The 17699-nt window shown below is 38.0% G+C and overlaps 1 protein-coding gene across 3 annotated transcripts in view; it reads left to right on the top strand.

Annotated features, from left to right (window-relative positions):
• gabrb2a (gamma-aminobutyric acid type A receptor subunit beta2a) overlaps positions 1 to 17699 on the top strand; it is a 57924-nt gene that overhangs the window by 3024 nt on the left and 37201 nt on the right. For all 3 annotated transcript variants that reach the window (XR_003443596.2, XM_027165270.2, XM_027165267.2), the window contains exon 4: positions 17277 to 17497. Coding sequence is in view for 2 of the 3 variants with exons in the window: in XM_027165270.2 (XP_027021071.1) it covers positions 17277 to 17497 (221 nt within the window). In the remaining variant the exon portion in view is untranslated. The remainder of the gene's footprint in view (positions 1 to 17276; positions 17498 to 17699) is intronic.

The following is a 17699-nucleotide window of genomic DNA, read 5'->3' as shown; positions in this document are numbered from 1 at the left end:
GGGAACACTGGTGATCAGTGATTGGTTGATGTGTTTTCTGGTGATCAGTGATTAAACTTTGGGAATATTGCCATTCAGTGATCAGTATTTGCCACTGTTGATCAATGATCAGCCTTTTGGAACACTAGTGAACAATAATCAGTCTTTGGGAGCATTGGTGATCAGTAATCAGGCATTGGAAACACTGGTGATCAGTAATCAGTCTTTGGGAACACTATTGATGAGTGATCAGTCTTTGGCACACTGGTGATCAGTGATAAGTCTTTGGGAACACCGGTGATCAGTGATTGTTGTGACATGAGTTAGCTAGTTAACAAGCTAGCATTCACCACAGCAAATGTTGTACAACTGAAGTATTTTGTACCCACCTGAAAGCTTAATGCATAATTATACATTTATTAATTATTAATGCAGAACTTATAATAACAACCTGTCACAACATGAAAACATAGCAATATTATTAGAATTTGTTATAACTCTATAACTTTCTTCTTGTATCTACTTCCAAGCTCTTTTTTTTTTTATAAAGGATTTTGTAAAGCATGCGGCCAACTATGAATATTAAAAGTTTATACATATCGATTTAGGTGACATTTTATATGGCTGTCTGCTACCAATAAAAACAAATAGGTGTTTTCTGAAGTGTAAATGCACAATTTCATTAATGATAATGCTGTGCAGGGGGAAAAAGAAAGGACAGGAGCCAGTGCTTCCTGCTGTAGCCATCTTCGGTATTTTTTTTCGTCAAGAAAGCCAAGAGGAGCTGTAAAGTCGAAACATAGGCTTTTTATAGCATGCTCGGATATAAGACGGCAAATAAAAATATGGCAAAGGAACGCTACCACACAAAATGTAACAAGCTTTAATTAGTACTGCTAATAAAAAAATACATAATAACGCCTTATCAGACAATTTTAAGTGCTTATTTAAAAATGTTTCAATTCCTTGAAACGTGACTCTTATATTACTGACGTTCTACACAGGGAATATAATATTATGAAATTACTAAGCTTATTTCATAGATGTGGTAATTATGACCAGAAGTGTTAAATGGCTTTCAGGCCTGCACTAAGAGTCTAGGAATACTGAAAGCTATTCTACAGTCAAATCCCATTTATCATTATTATTATTCTTCTGGTAATGCTTATGGTAATTGGTGATATTTCTTCGTACTCTCTGAGCTTGTATAGCTGTTTAACATTGATTAAGTAGGCTGCCTTATTTAAGCTATAATTCTTTCCATGGGTCCATCCCTTTTCTTTTCTTATCTGCCTGGAACTCAGATCTTTTTTGGTTGTGGTTTGCTTGATTTAATTGAGTAGGTAACTGTAGATTCAAGTGGACATTGTAACAAGAAGGCAAAAGTGAAGGTAAAAATATCTTACGCCCTCTAGTGGCTGGCAGCAGTACAGTTTTTAACCCCGCCCATTCCTAAATTAAAGAAAGACATGTAGGAGAATAGAAGCCTTTATTTTGTCCCAAACCAATCACCAACCTAGAGCTTTAACCACTTAAGCCACTACTGCATTCAGTACAGATTTCTGAACTACTAAATTCAGGACAGAATTTCTGGAACACCGTTGTTGTTTTTACAGATTTAGTTGACCTTAATTTCTCCCCCAATATTTCTTTTTAGGATAAATGTGGTTTGTAGGAGCGTCTTGGAAGTGCATGCATTAACCTGAATCTTTGAACAGTTCTCTATCAGAGCAATGTTTTGTTTTGTTGTAAAACTGTTCTAACACACTATCAGTAGGGTCTTTGCTGTTTCTTTTAGTATGTTCTTCGTTTTTGACTTCCAAGGCTAGCTCAGTGACTGAAATTAGAATTAGCAAAACAAGTGAGTCTTTGTGCCATCAAGACAAAACAGCGAGTGAATTTGTGGCACAAAGGCAAAAAATGTGGCCGTATCTACTGAGCATGCTCCATGTGTCTGCTGTATAGACTCCAATTTAGTCTCTGAAGAGGCTTCAGAAACACACAATAGGAATGAATGGTGCCATGTTGTCCATTCATGTAATCTCTTCCAATTCTTTTGTTTTTGCTATACACTGGGAAAAAATGTGTATGAGTTCAGAAACGAATATGAAACAATAGACCAGCAAAACAACTGCATCTGATAAAAAAAAAAATCATATGAAGAAAAATCCAGAAACAAGAGTCAGGGACATCATCACCAACCTCCACAGGGCAGGGGTGTCACAAGGTATCACACAATCCACCATTCGGAGAAGACAGAAATATAGAGGCCATCGAACAAGATGCAAACCACTCATCAGCCATAAGCCTTGATTAAAATTCACAAAGAAAAACAGAGATAAGCGGCAGATGGTCTGGAGCAAGAGGACCCTCAACCAAAGTGAAGGAAATGCATGGTGATGGAAATGCAGAGGAAGAAAGGATCTGCATGATCTGAAACAAGCATGATGAGTCAAGCATTATGGAAGTAGTGTCATGGCTTGGGCTTTCATGACTGCTTCTAGAACATTCTCACTAATCTTTATTGATGATGGAACTCGTGGTAGCAGAAACATTTTCATTGCCAATTTACAGAGACATTTATTCGATACAATTGGGAGGAACTTCGTCATACATTACAAGACAATGACCCAGACCACTCTGCCTTCACAACAAATGACTTCATTAGGTTAAAAAGTGCAAGGATTTAGACTGGCTACAGTAAGTCTATCACCAGGCCTTAACGTATTGAGCAGCAATGTATCTCCTGAAGAGGAGACAGAATGGAGAAACTTTCCAAAATAAACAACATACATGTCATACATGGCAATGCATCCCTAAAGAAGAGCGCAATAGTGTGGTAATGTTAGTGGGTCACCAGGTTGAGACTTTTATGCAAGAGAGTGATACGAAACTAAATATTCTGTTATTTATTAGAATCTACTTCAACACTATCTGTTCATATACTTTTGCTCACCTGCAAATAAATTGGTGGGCCAACAAAGGTGTTCTAAGTTGTGTAACACGTCTAGATGTAACTATAAAAAAAGTGAAACTGAAACTATGATCTATGATCTCATATTCCTCTTGATATGTGAATCCCAAATTTCTTCAGTGTATAGCAAAACAACAAACGAACTAGCTTTGCCGTTCCAATATTTTTAAAGGGGACTGTACTGTAAATACAGACAGTGGTCGAAACCAATCAGGTACCTCCTTTGAGATCCTAACCAGGTTAGACCCAATAAACATTAAACTGTAAGTGGTTATGTAAGACATAAAAAGCAATCAGGATACATAGCTGTGGAAACTCTATTTGAAAACCAGTCACTGTTTCATAACCAACTTTGTATTTCAATTAAGAATCCTTAATAGAGTGTGTGAAGGATGCGGTCTACCAGCAGTGCTTGGATTCATTCCAGCTAGCCTATGCATTTTAGAATTTATTATAGTGTTTTTCCAGCTCTTGAAAGGTTGATAATTAGCTGATAAGTTAAATTAAATCCAGCGTATTGGGGAAGAAAAAATGTTTAAACGTGCCATGCATTGGAAAGTTGAGAATCATTGGATTAGTGGAAACCTTCTGGTATAAAATAAAGTTCCTCAAATCCCTTTATGATTGCAGCACAGCTTTATTTTATGAGCATAATCCAACCATTGGAATAATAGGCACATTAAGCAAATACATATTGTGGCATCATATATATTTATATAGAGCTTTTTATAGCTCAGCATCACAAAACCCAAAACAAGAACACTCTAGGGCTTTTCACACTGTGCTTTTAACCCGTTATGAAACCTTGCTCAGAAGCAGGGTTAGCAGTGCTTTTGCATTACAGTGCTAGTCATGTAAAATGTGAAGAGATGTGGTGGTAGAATGTTACCGCGCCTTGCTTAGCAACAGGCTTGGTCGCATCAGGTAGCAAACATGTAATAGGAGTTGGATATCAGCCAATAACTTTTTGTTGAAAATAAATAAAAAAAATTATCACTGATGCAAAATTGTGAGACAAGACTTTGTTTAAATGGGATTTGGTAGCTTAGTGGTTAAGGCAACCCAAGGGTAATACAATACCAATTGGAAGGTTTGTGTTTGGGTTTGAATTCCAGGTCCATCAAGATGCCACTGTTGGGCCCCTGAATAATTAACCCTCAGTTGTATAAAATGAGATAAAAATGTAAGTCAGTCTGTATAAGGGCATCTTCCAAATGCCATAAATGTAAGTGGTCACATTCTGGGTTTGTCCAATCATGGTTGCTGACACAAGAATAAGGTTAAGGCAGGGATTAGGTACAGTATATGCAGTGTGAAACGTCAAAGAAGACAACCTGAGATTTTGTTTAGCCGTAGTTTTCAATACGTCCCAGGAACTATTTAAAGTGTGAAAACCCCTTTTGAAATAATCATATAAAGTATATTATGTAAATATAAAGTAGGAGAAGTAACACACACACACACACACACACACACACACACACACACACACACACACACACACACACACACACACACACACACACACATACTGTATATATTTCCTACTCATTAACAATTAATCCTGGCTCTTTTCTCCTGACAGTTTTAATTGTTTTATTAAATATGTATTATGTAAATTAAGTAATTAAGTGGTAAATTAGATTTGTATCTGTAATACACAAATAATAATTATCCAAACATTACCACTTTGATAGTATGCTGTTTCGAATCAATGGTTCTTTGCCTAACATTTCCGGCTGGCAAAACAGGAATCTTTTCTGTCGGGGCTGCTTGAATACTTGGATTATAGTAACTTCATTTTATTAACTAAATAACCGAGTTCTTAGGAACCCTCTGTTCTTAGGAACATTTTCCCTACTGCTAAGACACCTAATCTAATTCATTAGTTAATTATTATGCCCTTAATGAGGAAGGTTATTTCATGTTAAGGATAGAGTTTCTAACTGTACAGGACAGAGAGTGCACAGAACTGGAGCTAAGACCCCATGTTAATAAAATCCCAGTAATTAAAGTTTAAGTGACTCACATTTACTGAACTTAAGCCTGAGTCATCAGTGCCGACGCTGAGAGAAACAACCTCGGTGAAAATATCTTCATCTATATTTATGTCGTCTGTTATTAATAATTACGATAAAGCAAATCTAAACCATTTTTTATTCATTTCATTTTTCCACATTTATTTCTGGAAATAAGCATTAATCTAAAAACAAAAAAAACAAACAAACAAAAACCTTAAACGTTCTTGAAAAATCTAAAATCAGCCTGATTGAATTTATATTTGATTTCCAATCCCATAATAAGAAATATAACACATTTGAAAATATTCAAAAATATTTTCACTTGCTAAGACGAGATGCCATGTGGTCTTTAAGGACAACAAGCTCCTAATCAATACACTATTATCGGACTGTATCTGACTGTATAATGGATATTATTCATAATAACGCTCTCTGGTGTTTATAACAGTTTATAATCACAGCCTTCAGTGTCACCCAAATGAGGATGAGGTTCCCTTTTGTGTCTGGTTCCTCTCAAGGTTTCTTCCTCTTCCATCTAAGGGGGTTTTTCCTCACTACAGCCACCTCAGTCACTTCAGGCTTGTTCATTAGGGATAAATACAAACCCATTTAAATATAAGTCTAATATTAATCTTGAACTCTTGTATAATATTAATCTTGGACCTTTTGTACAATGTTTCTTATGTTCTGTAAAGCTGCTTTTAGACCAATGTTAAAAGAATGGAATATCTTTGGGTGACATTCATCAGATAACTCAAAATGACACAAATGTGGTGGCTAAAGCAGAATAGTGCAATAGGACCTGATATTTAGCACTCAGTGGGGTCTGACATCATGCAGCCTCTCTGAAGATGCTTCAATAGCAGCCTTCAAGTTCTGGAAGAGACCCTTTCATTCCGGATTCATACATTGCTTCCATTTTATGAGATTTTTAAATTATTTTATTTATTTATTTATTTATGTAATTTTTTTTTTCCGGAACAGAATGAACATCAGACCAAGCATTAAATGATGACGAGGTTAAAACCTTTTTTTTTTACGTTTACTCTTTTTTTACTTATTGTTCTCTTTTCCGAGTGCTACAGTATACGTTTCGCCTCTACCTCCTTAACACACTGTTTCTCTCTCTCTCGCTCTCGCTCTCTCCCAGTGGATCATGTGAAGAACTCATTAGTCTTGTGTGATGCTTTAGCTCCAGACAGCTGGATGGCCTCCCAATTAAGAGCAGAACAAATGCTGTAAGTGTTGGGAGAGCAATCCAGTACTCCAGTGCGATGTTTCAGACCACTGCAGTACTCTCTCTGTTCCTCTCTGTCTCTCTGGCTTATGAAAAATTGTTTCATTTTTGGCAAAGGTAGTCCTCCATGACCAAAGGTCAGCCGTGTCGTCGGGCAGTGTTAATCCTTGGGCCATCCTCTGTTTTGTGTGTGGCTATTTTTGGACATTGTTTTTTTCTCCATGCTTTTGTTTTCCCCCCTGTGACCTTCTGCCGAGTCACACGAGTTTTGGGAACACAAATGGAAAGTTGTAAAATCATAATTGATCTTCTGGCGCTACTCGACATGGTTCTGATCTCAGACTGATGAACTCGTGAAGTTCCGGTACGTTTCTTCTCTCATGATGAATGCTCTTATTTAGGAGGGATCCCCCACTGTTTGGTGCCACGATAAATGCACAGGCTGAAAACAGGATCCTTTGAAATCCTAATGAATCCTTTTTTAAAGAAAGAAAGGTCCAAATAGACTTGTCCCAGCTTGTAGGGTAAATAATTACCAGGGCGGAAACGTTGCCTTTATAATGATCATTATCTTGACGAGCATTAATTCCTTATGTGAATAAGAGGAGTGGCTGTATGTTAAGCCACCAGATCCCTGACTGTGAGTTTAGAGAGACACATTGCTGGGATTTGTGCATATTCTGGGCAAAATGTCAGTAATTGTTGATCAGAATTTCTCAGTGTGTGCTTTATTTATTTCTTTTTTATCCGATCCCGTTCGACTCCAGATGGAAAAAAAAAAGTGTCATGTTATTTTTACTTAGGGTTGCTATGACAACGCCTCTCTACTGAGAAAATGTGTGCTTTAAGTTTGCTCCTCTCTGGTAGATAGCCTGTCTTTCTGTGTGTTTGATTATTGATTCTCGCCTCAGATGGTTTGGGGGGGATTTTCTCTTTTGTTCATCCTATAGCAAGAAGGTTTTTTTTCGCTTTGTATTTACATCTAACATTACCGAATGTTACACATCATGCCACGATTGTACGAGCGTGTTACAATTTAATGGCTGTGCATCCCGATTGAACAGTTTTCAGTTTATTGGCAAAGAAGATTTTCATTACAATAAATTTGATTTGTACATCACACATTATCATATTAATACATATTAATAGACTATGTGACAAGAATGAATGAATATCAGACTAGATACAGAATAAATAGACTAAACACAGTTGCGGCTTGTTATAGAAGAGGATTTCCTCATGTACACAATCCGAACTTGCAAGATCTAGATTTCATGTTATTGCTTCAGATTTAAATCAAATATGTTCTCCAAAATTACAAAGTGTAGCTATAACAGTTTAATTAAGATTTTTTTGTCATGGTCATTGCAAAACATTGATTTTGTTTTACCAAAGCAATCAGATTTAGGGCTGCAATTTTTCAACTATTCAATAAAATTTATGATGCCATCAGTCTTTTATAAGTGCCACTGAACACCAGCCGCAAAATAGCCCCAAAGCACGAATGAGTCGTTTCCTTAGTTGATACCTAGTTTGGGGGCTTTTCCTTCTTTTCTACCATAAGAGCCAATTACAGGTGTAATAAATCACTCTCTTTAACATTCTCCGAACAAAATGTATGAAAATCGTCTGAATGAAATGAACTAAATAAAATTGCTTTGAATATTTTCGAAACAAAACTTTCTACAGCTTTAGCCTTTCTTAAAAATATATAAATTACATGTATAAATTGCTCAGATTTTGATCGAATAAACAAAGTATATGATCGACTAAAAAATGATGAGCCCTGTAGCAGGAATAGTGCTCCAAAAGTCAGCTGAAATGCCCCATCTCTGAGGTATTTGGTCTTATTTAAAAGCTAATAAAGGGCTGCTTTTAAGTGTTATAACATGGTTGTATAACCATTTAATGTATGTGGCATGTGGGTTGTTGCAACCCGAAACACTGTGACTATGAATTAAGTGCAATGAGATCATGTGACCAGAACACTTTCTTGGTTTATAACTATATTTTTAATCCCACTGTAAAGTTTGATTGTTGCTTAAATCTAATCAACACCTGATTCCTATTGTAGGTGTAATAAATCTAATTAATGTCTTTCAAATAATCGTTCAAACTTTGGTGATGTTGGATGGAATCTCTGTATTGTCCCAAGATGATATTTGTTTTTAACTAGAATAAGATATATAGGTATAAAGGAATACTGTGGTGTCTCTGTACTCTGTATGAGGGTACATAGCTAGTGCACTGCTAATCTGGTACTAGACTAATACGAACCCTGGCATGTAAATAATTTGTATGATGTAGTAAATTGTGTGCTGTAAGCTACACGTTTTGGCCACAACCCATTCTTTTTGGGACTGAAAGCACTGGATGGAGATTACACACTACCAAGTAGTGCTCGTTACACTCCCACAAGAGACAAACTACAAGCGACAAGAGCGGCTTGTCGCTCGCTAGTGTGAACAGCGAGTTATTTCCATCCTTCACCATCCTCCTCAATGTGTGGAGGGCAGACAATATCCTCATCTGCCCAATTCCTGGCAATTTGTCCAGCTGTTCCAACTGTTGAAATTTCTTTTACAAAGGTACTGTTTGTGCTTAATAGTGCTACTTAGTATTATTTATATCAATTCGATTTGTGAAGGTCATCAATAAATGTCTGTCAGTCTGGTTTTCCCAATGCTGATGGACTTTATTTGTGTACAACTGGAAAGAGAGCAAATTAATGATGGACATTTGTTTGTATTACATTTTATTTTAAGTTGTTTAGACTGGCACTGAGGTACAGTGTGTAGCGATGTTGCAGGAACCCTGGTTCGGTCCTGAGCTCTGGTTACTGTCTTTTGCCAGCTGTATGAGTGTCCTCCTATCCCCTACTACAGGATAAAAGAATAAGGCAGTTGGCATCTGATCAGAAGGTTGTGAGTTCAAATCCAAAGCTGCAAAGCTGCCATGACCCTTAAACGTCAAGCGCTCCGTTGTATAAATGAGATCAATTTAAGTCACTCTGGATAAGGGCATCTGCCACATGCCCTAAATTGACTGTGTATGTGTATAGTGATCTGCAATGGACCCTATCTAGGGTGTGTTCCTGTCTCATGCCCAGACTCTGGCAGAGGTGAGAAGTAACGGAGAAGTAACGGAGTAAAAATAATTTGTGCGGCTTTTTCCCCATGTGACTGGTGTACTGTATTATTTACTGGCTATCAGACATAGACTAAGGATAGCGGAGCTAACAATGAGCAGCGCCTACAAAAGGAATGGCTAATGTTAATTCAGAGGGAGTCACCGATGTTAAAATAACTAACAACGAGGACATTCCTGAACACACATGGTCATATATGAGGGAGATGTTTGTAATAATTAAGGATTATAATAATAATAAAAAAGGATTCCTGGCGAATGCGTTGTGAATTGTGTCACCCAGGAGCGGTTCTAGCCCTTTTTTAGGGTGGCTTCAGCCCCCTGTCTGTAATCTCAGCCACCCTTAAACTATTAGAATAATTTTTACTTTCATAAATAAACAATAAAAATTACGTTAAAATGCAGGACATGTCGTCGATGGGAAAGAAAATTATTTATCTTTTTGATCCAAGAGTGATTTTTTTTACTTTGCTTTTACACGCGTGTGTTGTAGTCTTTCAAAAGTGCGTCTTCAGCTGTCTGCTTTATTTGAACAGAAAAGCACAGGTACGCGCAGCGTGCACGCGCAGTCAGAGCTGGAGCCGTTTATTTATAAGACGCAAAGACGGCAACCAAAAGCAGTAAAATGTCACTATTCTTATTACCAGAGTTGTCATATAATATATAATATAGAACTCTTCTTGTTTTAAATTCTCACCGAGGGCTAAAAACCCCCTAAAGATGAAATCCTAGAGCCGCCCCTGGTGTCAACCCAAAAAACACGAAGTGCTTAATTTAATTAACATTAATTTTGTCATTTGTAAAACATCACAATAATTTTGAGTTGTTTTCAAGGACAGAGCTGGAATCTCCCTACAGTTTGGGATATGGCCTTGGTGATACACTTGGTATACATTATATTTCCAAAAGTATTGGGTCACCTGACCTTTCCTGCTATATGTGGTTGTTTTCTGATCTCATCCCTACTGAACACCTTTGGGATGAATGTGAACGCTGACTCCACCCTACCTCACCGACATCAGTGCCTGCCTTTCGTAACACTCTTGTGGCTGATAAACACAAATATCCATCAGCACACTCCAAAATTATATATACATATACATACACACACACACACACACACACACACACACACACACACACACACACACACACACACACACACACACACACACACACATATATATACTAATATACTTTTTTACTTTAACTTGAGTAAAAGAGTGTAGTCACTACTTCTACTTTTACTGGAGTCTTTTAAAAAATGAGTATCTGTACTTCTACTTGAGTAAAGGATGTGTGTACTTTTGCCACCTCTGGACTCTGGATACCTCCAAATTTTATGGATAATTCTATTAAAGAGTTCTAATAGTTAAGCAGTTGAGCATTTAATAAAATGACACTGGCATATTACAGATTTCACATAAAAAATCCCTCATTTTTCAAAATGGGTTCGTGTCCCTAAAAACCTGTTTTGTTCTAGCAAAGCTAACTAAGATATCCAATCACCAAATCAATAAGTTCTCTTCAGACACTTTAACAGAGTTCGTTATCGTTTAACCTTAAAGCTGCCCGAGAGAACGAAATGGCAGTCTGTTTTCAAATCTGTTAATGTGTCGTCTCTATTTAGTAAATTAGGCCATTTTATTAAAATGTGTTAAAACAGCTGTAAAGCACAATCACCCATAGGGCATTGAGAGGGGGAGGAGGGTGGGGTGGGAGAGCTCGGGTCCTCCAGGGATGGGAGGTTGTAGGGGCAGAAGAAAACCATTGATGCTTACAAGTTTTTTAGTCTTCTCGTTTTCCAACCTGTAATTTTCCACTCGTGTTTGACCAGAGACTTGGACGAGTTCTGTGTTCTGTGACAAATTAATGAGATCTGCCAGTCCCACTGCAGGAGAACGAAAATACAGATGTGGACTGCTTACAGCAAATATAACCCTGTGGTGGACGACAGCTGGGAGACGAACCGGTCTAAACATGCATTTTGGGATATTTTTGGTTAAAAAAAAAGATGTTTTTTTTGGCATAAGTAAATGTACAGCATATGTACGTTATTCTTCCATTGCTCAGTTATGATGTGGATGCCAAAAAAATCCCTCATACTGTTTTTTTTTATATCAATATTAATATTAATATTTTTTTTCATACTGAAAAAATGTACATTTTTAAAAATTTTTTTACTGAATATAATGAAGTGCATTGTGTGTTTGAAGTAAAACTGATTCTAATTATCGCTTTTATTAAAACGGTTATGCGGTTACATAAGAAGCGAACTTCAATTTTTACTTGCAGGATGTTTAGTTTCTGTAGCTTGGATTGAAGATCAACTAGGACACACACACCGCGAGAGAGAGAGAGAGAGAGAGAGAGAGAGAGAGAGAGAGAGAGAGAGAGAGAGAGAAAGATTAGGTCTACACACTATGATTCCAGCACCTAGTCCTGATTTTTATTTATTTAATTTAGTTTATTAAGAAGAACCATGGGGAGATGATAATAAAGAATAACATATTACATCATGGAAAAGGTGTAAACGTTACGAACAGGTGGTGACACGGAAAAAGTGCCGACTGTGCAGCGAGTCTGCGATTATAAACCTCTTAGATTTGGGTTCTGCCACATTAAATGGAGATGTCCGCTGTATTTGCAGAGTGTCTGCCTTCAATAGGACTGCCCTGACAAATTACCCTGTCACTCTGTCACCGTCCCAGCATGAGCTATTTATCCGCAGAGCAGTTGGCACAGGGAGCAGTGCACTGCCGTTTCGGACCGATTTAATGCCACCTCATGTCCTGGCATTTCCAAAATACATGCAGGCAATGCAGCAGAGGTGTGTCTAAATAAACCTGGCACTTATTTTTGTGTTTTGTGTGTTTTTATGTTACACTTTAACATGCAGGAGGGTAATAGCATAGTTAAAGTGTATTTAGCATAGCATTAATGCATTAATGTGTTTCATTGTATCTAGTTGGAGTATTATAATTCTACGTTCTACACTTTCTTTTGAAAGTGAATCTGTTGCAGGTTTAATTGCCTTTCACTTTAATTTACCTGCAGTCCTCTGACAGAATTTTATACAGTGATACTGCCTGATAATGGAGCCAATTGTGTTTTAAATGTTGTGCATTCACCATAACCCCATTTCAGTTTTACATTTACATTTATGGCATTTAGCAGACACCCTTATGCAGAGTGACTTACAACTGAGCAACTGAGGGTTAAGGGCCTTGCTCAGGGGCCCAGCAGTGGCAGCTTGGTGGACCTGGGGTTCGAACCCATGACCTTCCGAACAGTAGCCCACTGAGCTACTGTACCACATCCCACAGTGTATGTGTGTGTGTGTGTGTGTGTGTGTGTGTGTGTGTGTGTGTGTGTGTGTGTGTGTGTGTGTGTGTGTGTGTGTGTGTGTGTGTGTGTGTTTTTCAAATTGGTTTCAAAATGAAAAAAAATTAAGATTCAGTGCTCTTTAGCCTTGAAGGTGTATTTCTAAACAATTAAAAAAATGTTGAATATTAAAGATTTCAGTATGGTTTTAACTCCCCAGTAACATACCACAGTCGGCCTCTGGACATCACTACATCGTTACCGTTATTAAAGAACGATAGAATTTATAAATATGAATAAGAATATGCAAATCAGTTTGTCTGAGTGTCACAAAGGCATACGAGAATCACTCATTAGTCCTAAATGAATGACTGACGGTCGTTGACGGATCACGTTCGACTCTGTACGTCACTGGATGAGGAAGAGATGGAGTGGAGAAGAAAACACAGGATGCTTCCACTAATTTGTCGATGTGAGCCAGTGAATGCTGAGCATGTGCACATTTGGGATTCACTGATATCGTAGGAGAGTAAACAGAGCCCAAAGAGGCATCTGCTACCATCTGTGACCAGAGCAATTATTCACTCATTCTGCATCGAAGCCACGAGGCGAAAGCCAGACCCAGGTGTTCCTGAACTCGCATCTGCCCTTAGGAAACCAAACGCACAAAACAACAGCCTTTATTTTACCAAACGCTCAACTGCCTCTCTTGAACGTGCTTTGGATTCATTTAGTAGCTCAGATTTATTGCATACGTACCATTGCTATGAAATTTAACCTGCTTGGTTGTAAAAACACTCTAAATGTAAATTTCTCAGGCAGAGATTTTATTTATATATATATATTTGTATTGTCTGCTACACATTTTTTCTGCACAAATACAATTAGGTCTCATATTTATTTAAAATGCATTGAAGTTTCAGTAGATCAAATGAAGAAAATGGAGGAATGTCTGCATATATTATGCTAATTAGTTGTAGTAGAAGTAATAGAAGTAGCTATTAACAGTATTAACAGTAGTTGTAGTTGTTTTTACTATTAATAGTAGCAGCTGTATTAATCGCCATGGTAGTAATAGTGGTATTTAATAGTGGTAATTATTCAATTCGATTCAAGTCAGTTCAGTTTTATTTGTATAGCACTTTTAAGAACGGACATTGTCTCGAGGCAGCTTTATAGCTCATAAAAATATGGTACAAAAAGTTATTTATACAAAGATTCATATTAAAGTTATATTTTAATGTGTTTGTATTTATCCCTAATGAACAAGCCTGAGGTGATTGAGGTGACTGTGGTGAGGAAAAACTCCTTTAGATGGAAGAGGAAGAAACCTTGAGAGGAACCAGACACAAAAGTGATTCCATCCTCATCCTCATTTGGGTGACACTGGAGGCTGTGATTATAAACTGTTATAAACACTGGAAAGTGTTATTATGAATAATGACCTTTCTACAATCAGATACAGTCTGATAATTGTGTATCGATTAGGAGGTTGTTGAAAACAACCTTTTAATCGATACACAATTGTTGGACTGTCATAGTAGTAGTAGTAGTAGTAGTAGTAGTAGTGGAGGTAGTATTAATAGTGATATTAGGGCAAGGTGGCTTAGTGGTTAGCACCTACAGGATTGTGGGTTCGATTCCCGCCTCCACCAAGTGTTTCCATGTTCCCGCTGTGTTTCTCTGGTTTCTTCTGGGCACTCAGGTTTCCTCCATAGTTCAAAACCAGAGTAGCCAGATTGGCATCTCTAAATTGTCTATAGTGTGTGATAGGGTTTGTGAGCATGTGTGTGTATGTAATTGGATTTGTAGTATTGGGCTCTGTACAGTAGTTTGTGAGGTAGAGATTTTGTAGTCTGTACTATAATGTTTTTTTTTATAACATGTAGTGTGGTTTGTGACGTATTCTGTGTTGTAGTGTGCAGTGATGTGTTGTGTGGGTTTATGGGAGTTTTACTGTGCTCTGGATCTCCTAAAACACTCATAAAGTTGGGACAGACTTCCCAGCTAAGGATGTAGCCTTATGTGACCACTACATGCAGAGGAGGATCTTGTCTTATCACTCAAGGTGAATATGCTCTCTGGAAGAGAGAGAGAGCTTAGAGAAGGGAAGCCAGAATGTCCCGGAGTGTGTGTGGGCGGTTCGTTATGGATTGACATGTTGTTTTCACAAAAAGCAGTGGTTTAAATTCACGAATTAATGTTGTAGTAGGAGTGTTGTGGTAGAGTGGTGATTCCATTGCGAGGATGTTTATCAGCACACAGTGTGTTTATGTGTGTGGGCATGTTTTCTTGTCCTCGTGGGGACGTTAGGACCAAATGTCCCCCACATGGGTAGGAATATTTGACAGTTTTGACCTGATATATATATGTATATATACTGTATATGTATATTTACAGATTAAGCGGCACTTTCATTAGTGTGGGCTGGGCACATAGCTTCATCCTGGATATTGTGTGTGTATATGTGTGTGTGTGTGTGTGTGTGTGTGTGTGTGTGTGTGTGTGTGTGTGTGTGTGTGTGTGTGTGTTGCCCAGCTGGGTTCCTTCAAAAGCTTGTAAAGTGCAGCGCAGCTTTGTCCTCTCCTACAGGACGTTCATCAGTGTGATATTTTGGGCAGACTATAGCTGGGTTTAAAGGCTCCCTTTCGGGTTGTTGCCAGAAAAGTAAAGAGGAATTGAGGGTTTGAAACGCCCCTAACACACACACTCACACACACACTCACACACACACACGCATGCACACAGACACTAACACACACACATGCACGCACACACACAGACACTCGCACACAATCACACATTTAGACACACACATGCATACACATGCATGCGTGCACAAGCACGCACACACAGACACACACACACACACACATGCGTGCACACACACAGACACTTGCAGACAATCACACACTGAGACACACACATGCATACACATGCATGCATGCACAAGCACGCACGCACACACAGACACAAACACACATACATGCACGCACACACAACACACATGCGCACACACACAGACACGTGCACACAATCACACACCTAGACACACACATGCATACACATGCATGCGTGTACAGACACACACACACTCACACACGCAGACACACATATGCACACATAGACACACAGACACACGCACATGCACATCTATGCAGATCTATATATCTATCTATTCTGGGAGACAGAGGTTAATTAGCAGAGTTTCATCATCAATATGGAAACTCTGGGAACTCCAACATGGACCCTATCTCCTATAAACTCAGAATATAAGACCCTCCTGTTTTCCATAATGCCAGTAAACTTTACCAATGTGGTCTTGTTAAACCAAACTGAGGAATAAATCCATGTGATTGAGCCCAGTGTGAGTTTGGAGACAATAAGCACCTGTTTTATGGGGACAGAAATAGCCTTTATAGCTCAAAATGTTAAAACATAGCTCATTCTCTGGGCTTCAAGTCAGAAAATGAATTTCCATAGATACTATTGTGTATAGTTCTAATGACCGAGTTAAAGTATATATTTGAAAGAAATGATACCTTTTTTACTAGCATATTGGTGTTTTGGGGCATTTTCAATCAGTAAAAACAAATGAATTATTTTATTATTATTATTAATTTATTTTACAAGTCTGATAACAAATTAGTCAGGACACTGTTAGCTTTCAGTGTCTAAAGAATCGTGACTTTGTGTTTAACTGCTAGTGAGCACGGAGATGAGAAATGGGTGGGGTTTGTGCTCCTTTCTGGGAAATACAGTAATTTATGCAATATCTCCAGAATTATCTCCACAATAACACTGAGATAACACAGAGATAAAATTTGCAGAACAACTCACATTGTTTTGATAGCAAAACACTGCATACAACATCTACAGTACAATAAATGTATAATATCTAAACCCAATAATCAGACTTTTATAAATGCAAACTTTTTTCTTTACCTACAAATACAAAATTTTATAAATCAAGCATTTCCAACAAAATCTAACCATCAGTGTACCACATTTGGTCACAGAGCTTCAAAATGCATTAATCATCCAGTAAAAAGAGTTAAAGAAAACCAGTAGCCTGGAACCCCTGACATGTATTTGTGCTGTGTTTAGTTATTCAGCTGCTAATTTGCTGGGTGTTGATGTTGATGTTCTTCTGTGAGAATGTACGTTCTCGAAGTTAGACATAATGTTACAATGGCGTATAACAGGGAAAAAAAATTCAGCCATCTCAAACATAAGAGATAATAATCAGGTTCCATTTCTCTGGAATACAAAAGATAAGAACTTTGTTTCTAACTTTCATTTACCATGCAATGTTAAATTATTATATTAATGAGAAACCCACTATGGATGTAGTGGAGATATCAGGACAAACATTGGACTGAGTGCCCCAGAATGCAGTATATGATGCATTTATGGTAATGGTTTGGCTTGGCTAGTTGGCTGGAGTTTATGGTGGTATTAGCATGAAAGTTGGTTTGGAAATAGATGAGAGGAGAGAAGAATCTACAGGCCGAGATAATAAAGCGCCTCTGCATGTTCCTTTTTGGCTGATGGATTGTTTTTTGACTTGATTGTCTTTCTCTTTAATTTACAGGACTACACCCTGACCATGTATTTCCAGCAGGCCTGGCGAGACAAACGTCTCTCGTACTCAGAGATCCCTCTGAACCTGACACTGGACAACCGCGTAGCTGATCAGCTGTGGGTGCCTGACACTTACTTCCTCAATGACAAGAAGTCCTTCGTGCACGGCGTCACGGTCAAGAACCGCATGATTCGCTTACATCCTGATGGCACTGTGCTGTATGGACTGAGGTAGAGTTTTTCCATCTATTGCCTTTTCCTTTCCTTATCGAACTAGCATGCATTTCAGATCAATACTCATGTAATTCAGCTCATAATTCAGCGATGCATTCTGTTTGCAAACAGTTAGGAAGCACCTCTGAGACCCTATGTTCTCATACATGGGTTTATATTCCTTTTTCTCTCATGTATTTTAATGAACCCATGCTAGCGG

Source organism: Tachysurus fulvidraco, chromosome 10 (genome assembly GCF_022655615.1).
Source record: "Tachysurus fulvidraco isolate hzauxx_2018 chromosome 10, HZAU_PFXX_2.0, whole genome shotgun sequence".
NCBI classification, from domain to species: domain Eukaryota; kingdom Metazoa; phylum Chordata; class Actinopteri; order Siluriformes; family Bagridae; genus Tachysurus; species Tachysurus fulvidraco.
Note: the sequence above shows the minus strand (reverse complement) of the source record. Positions and strands in the feature narration are given on the sequence as shown.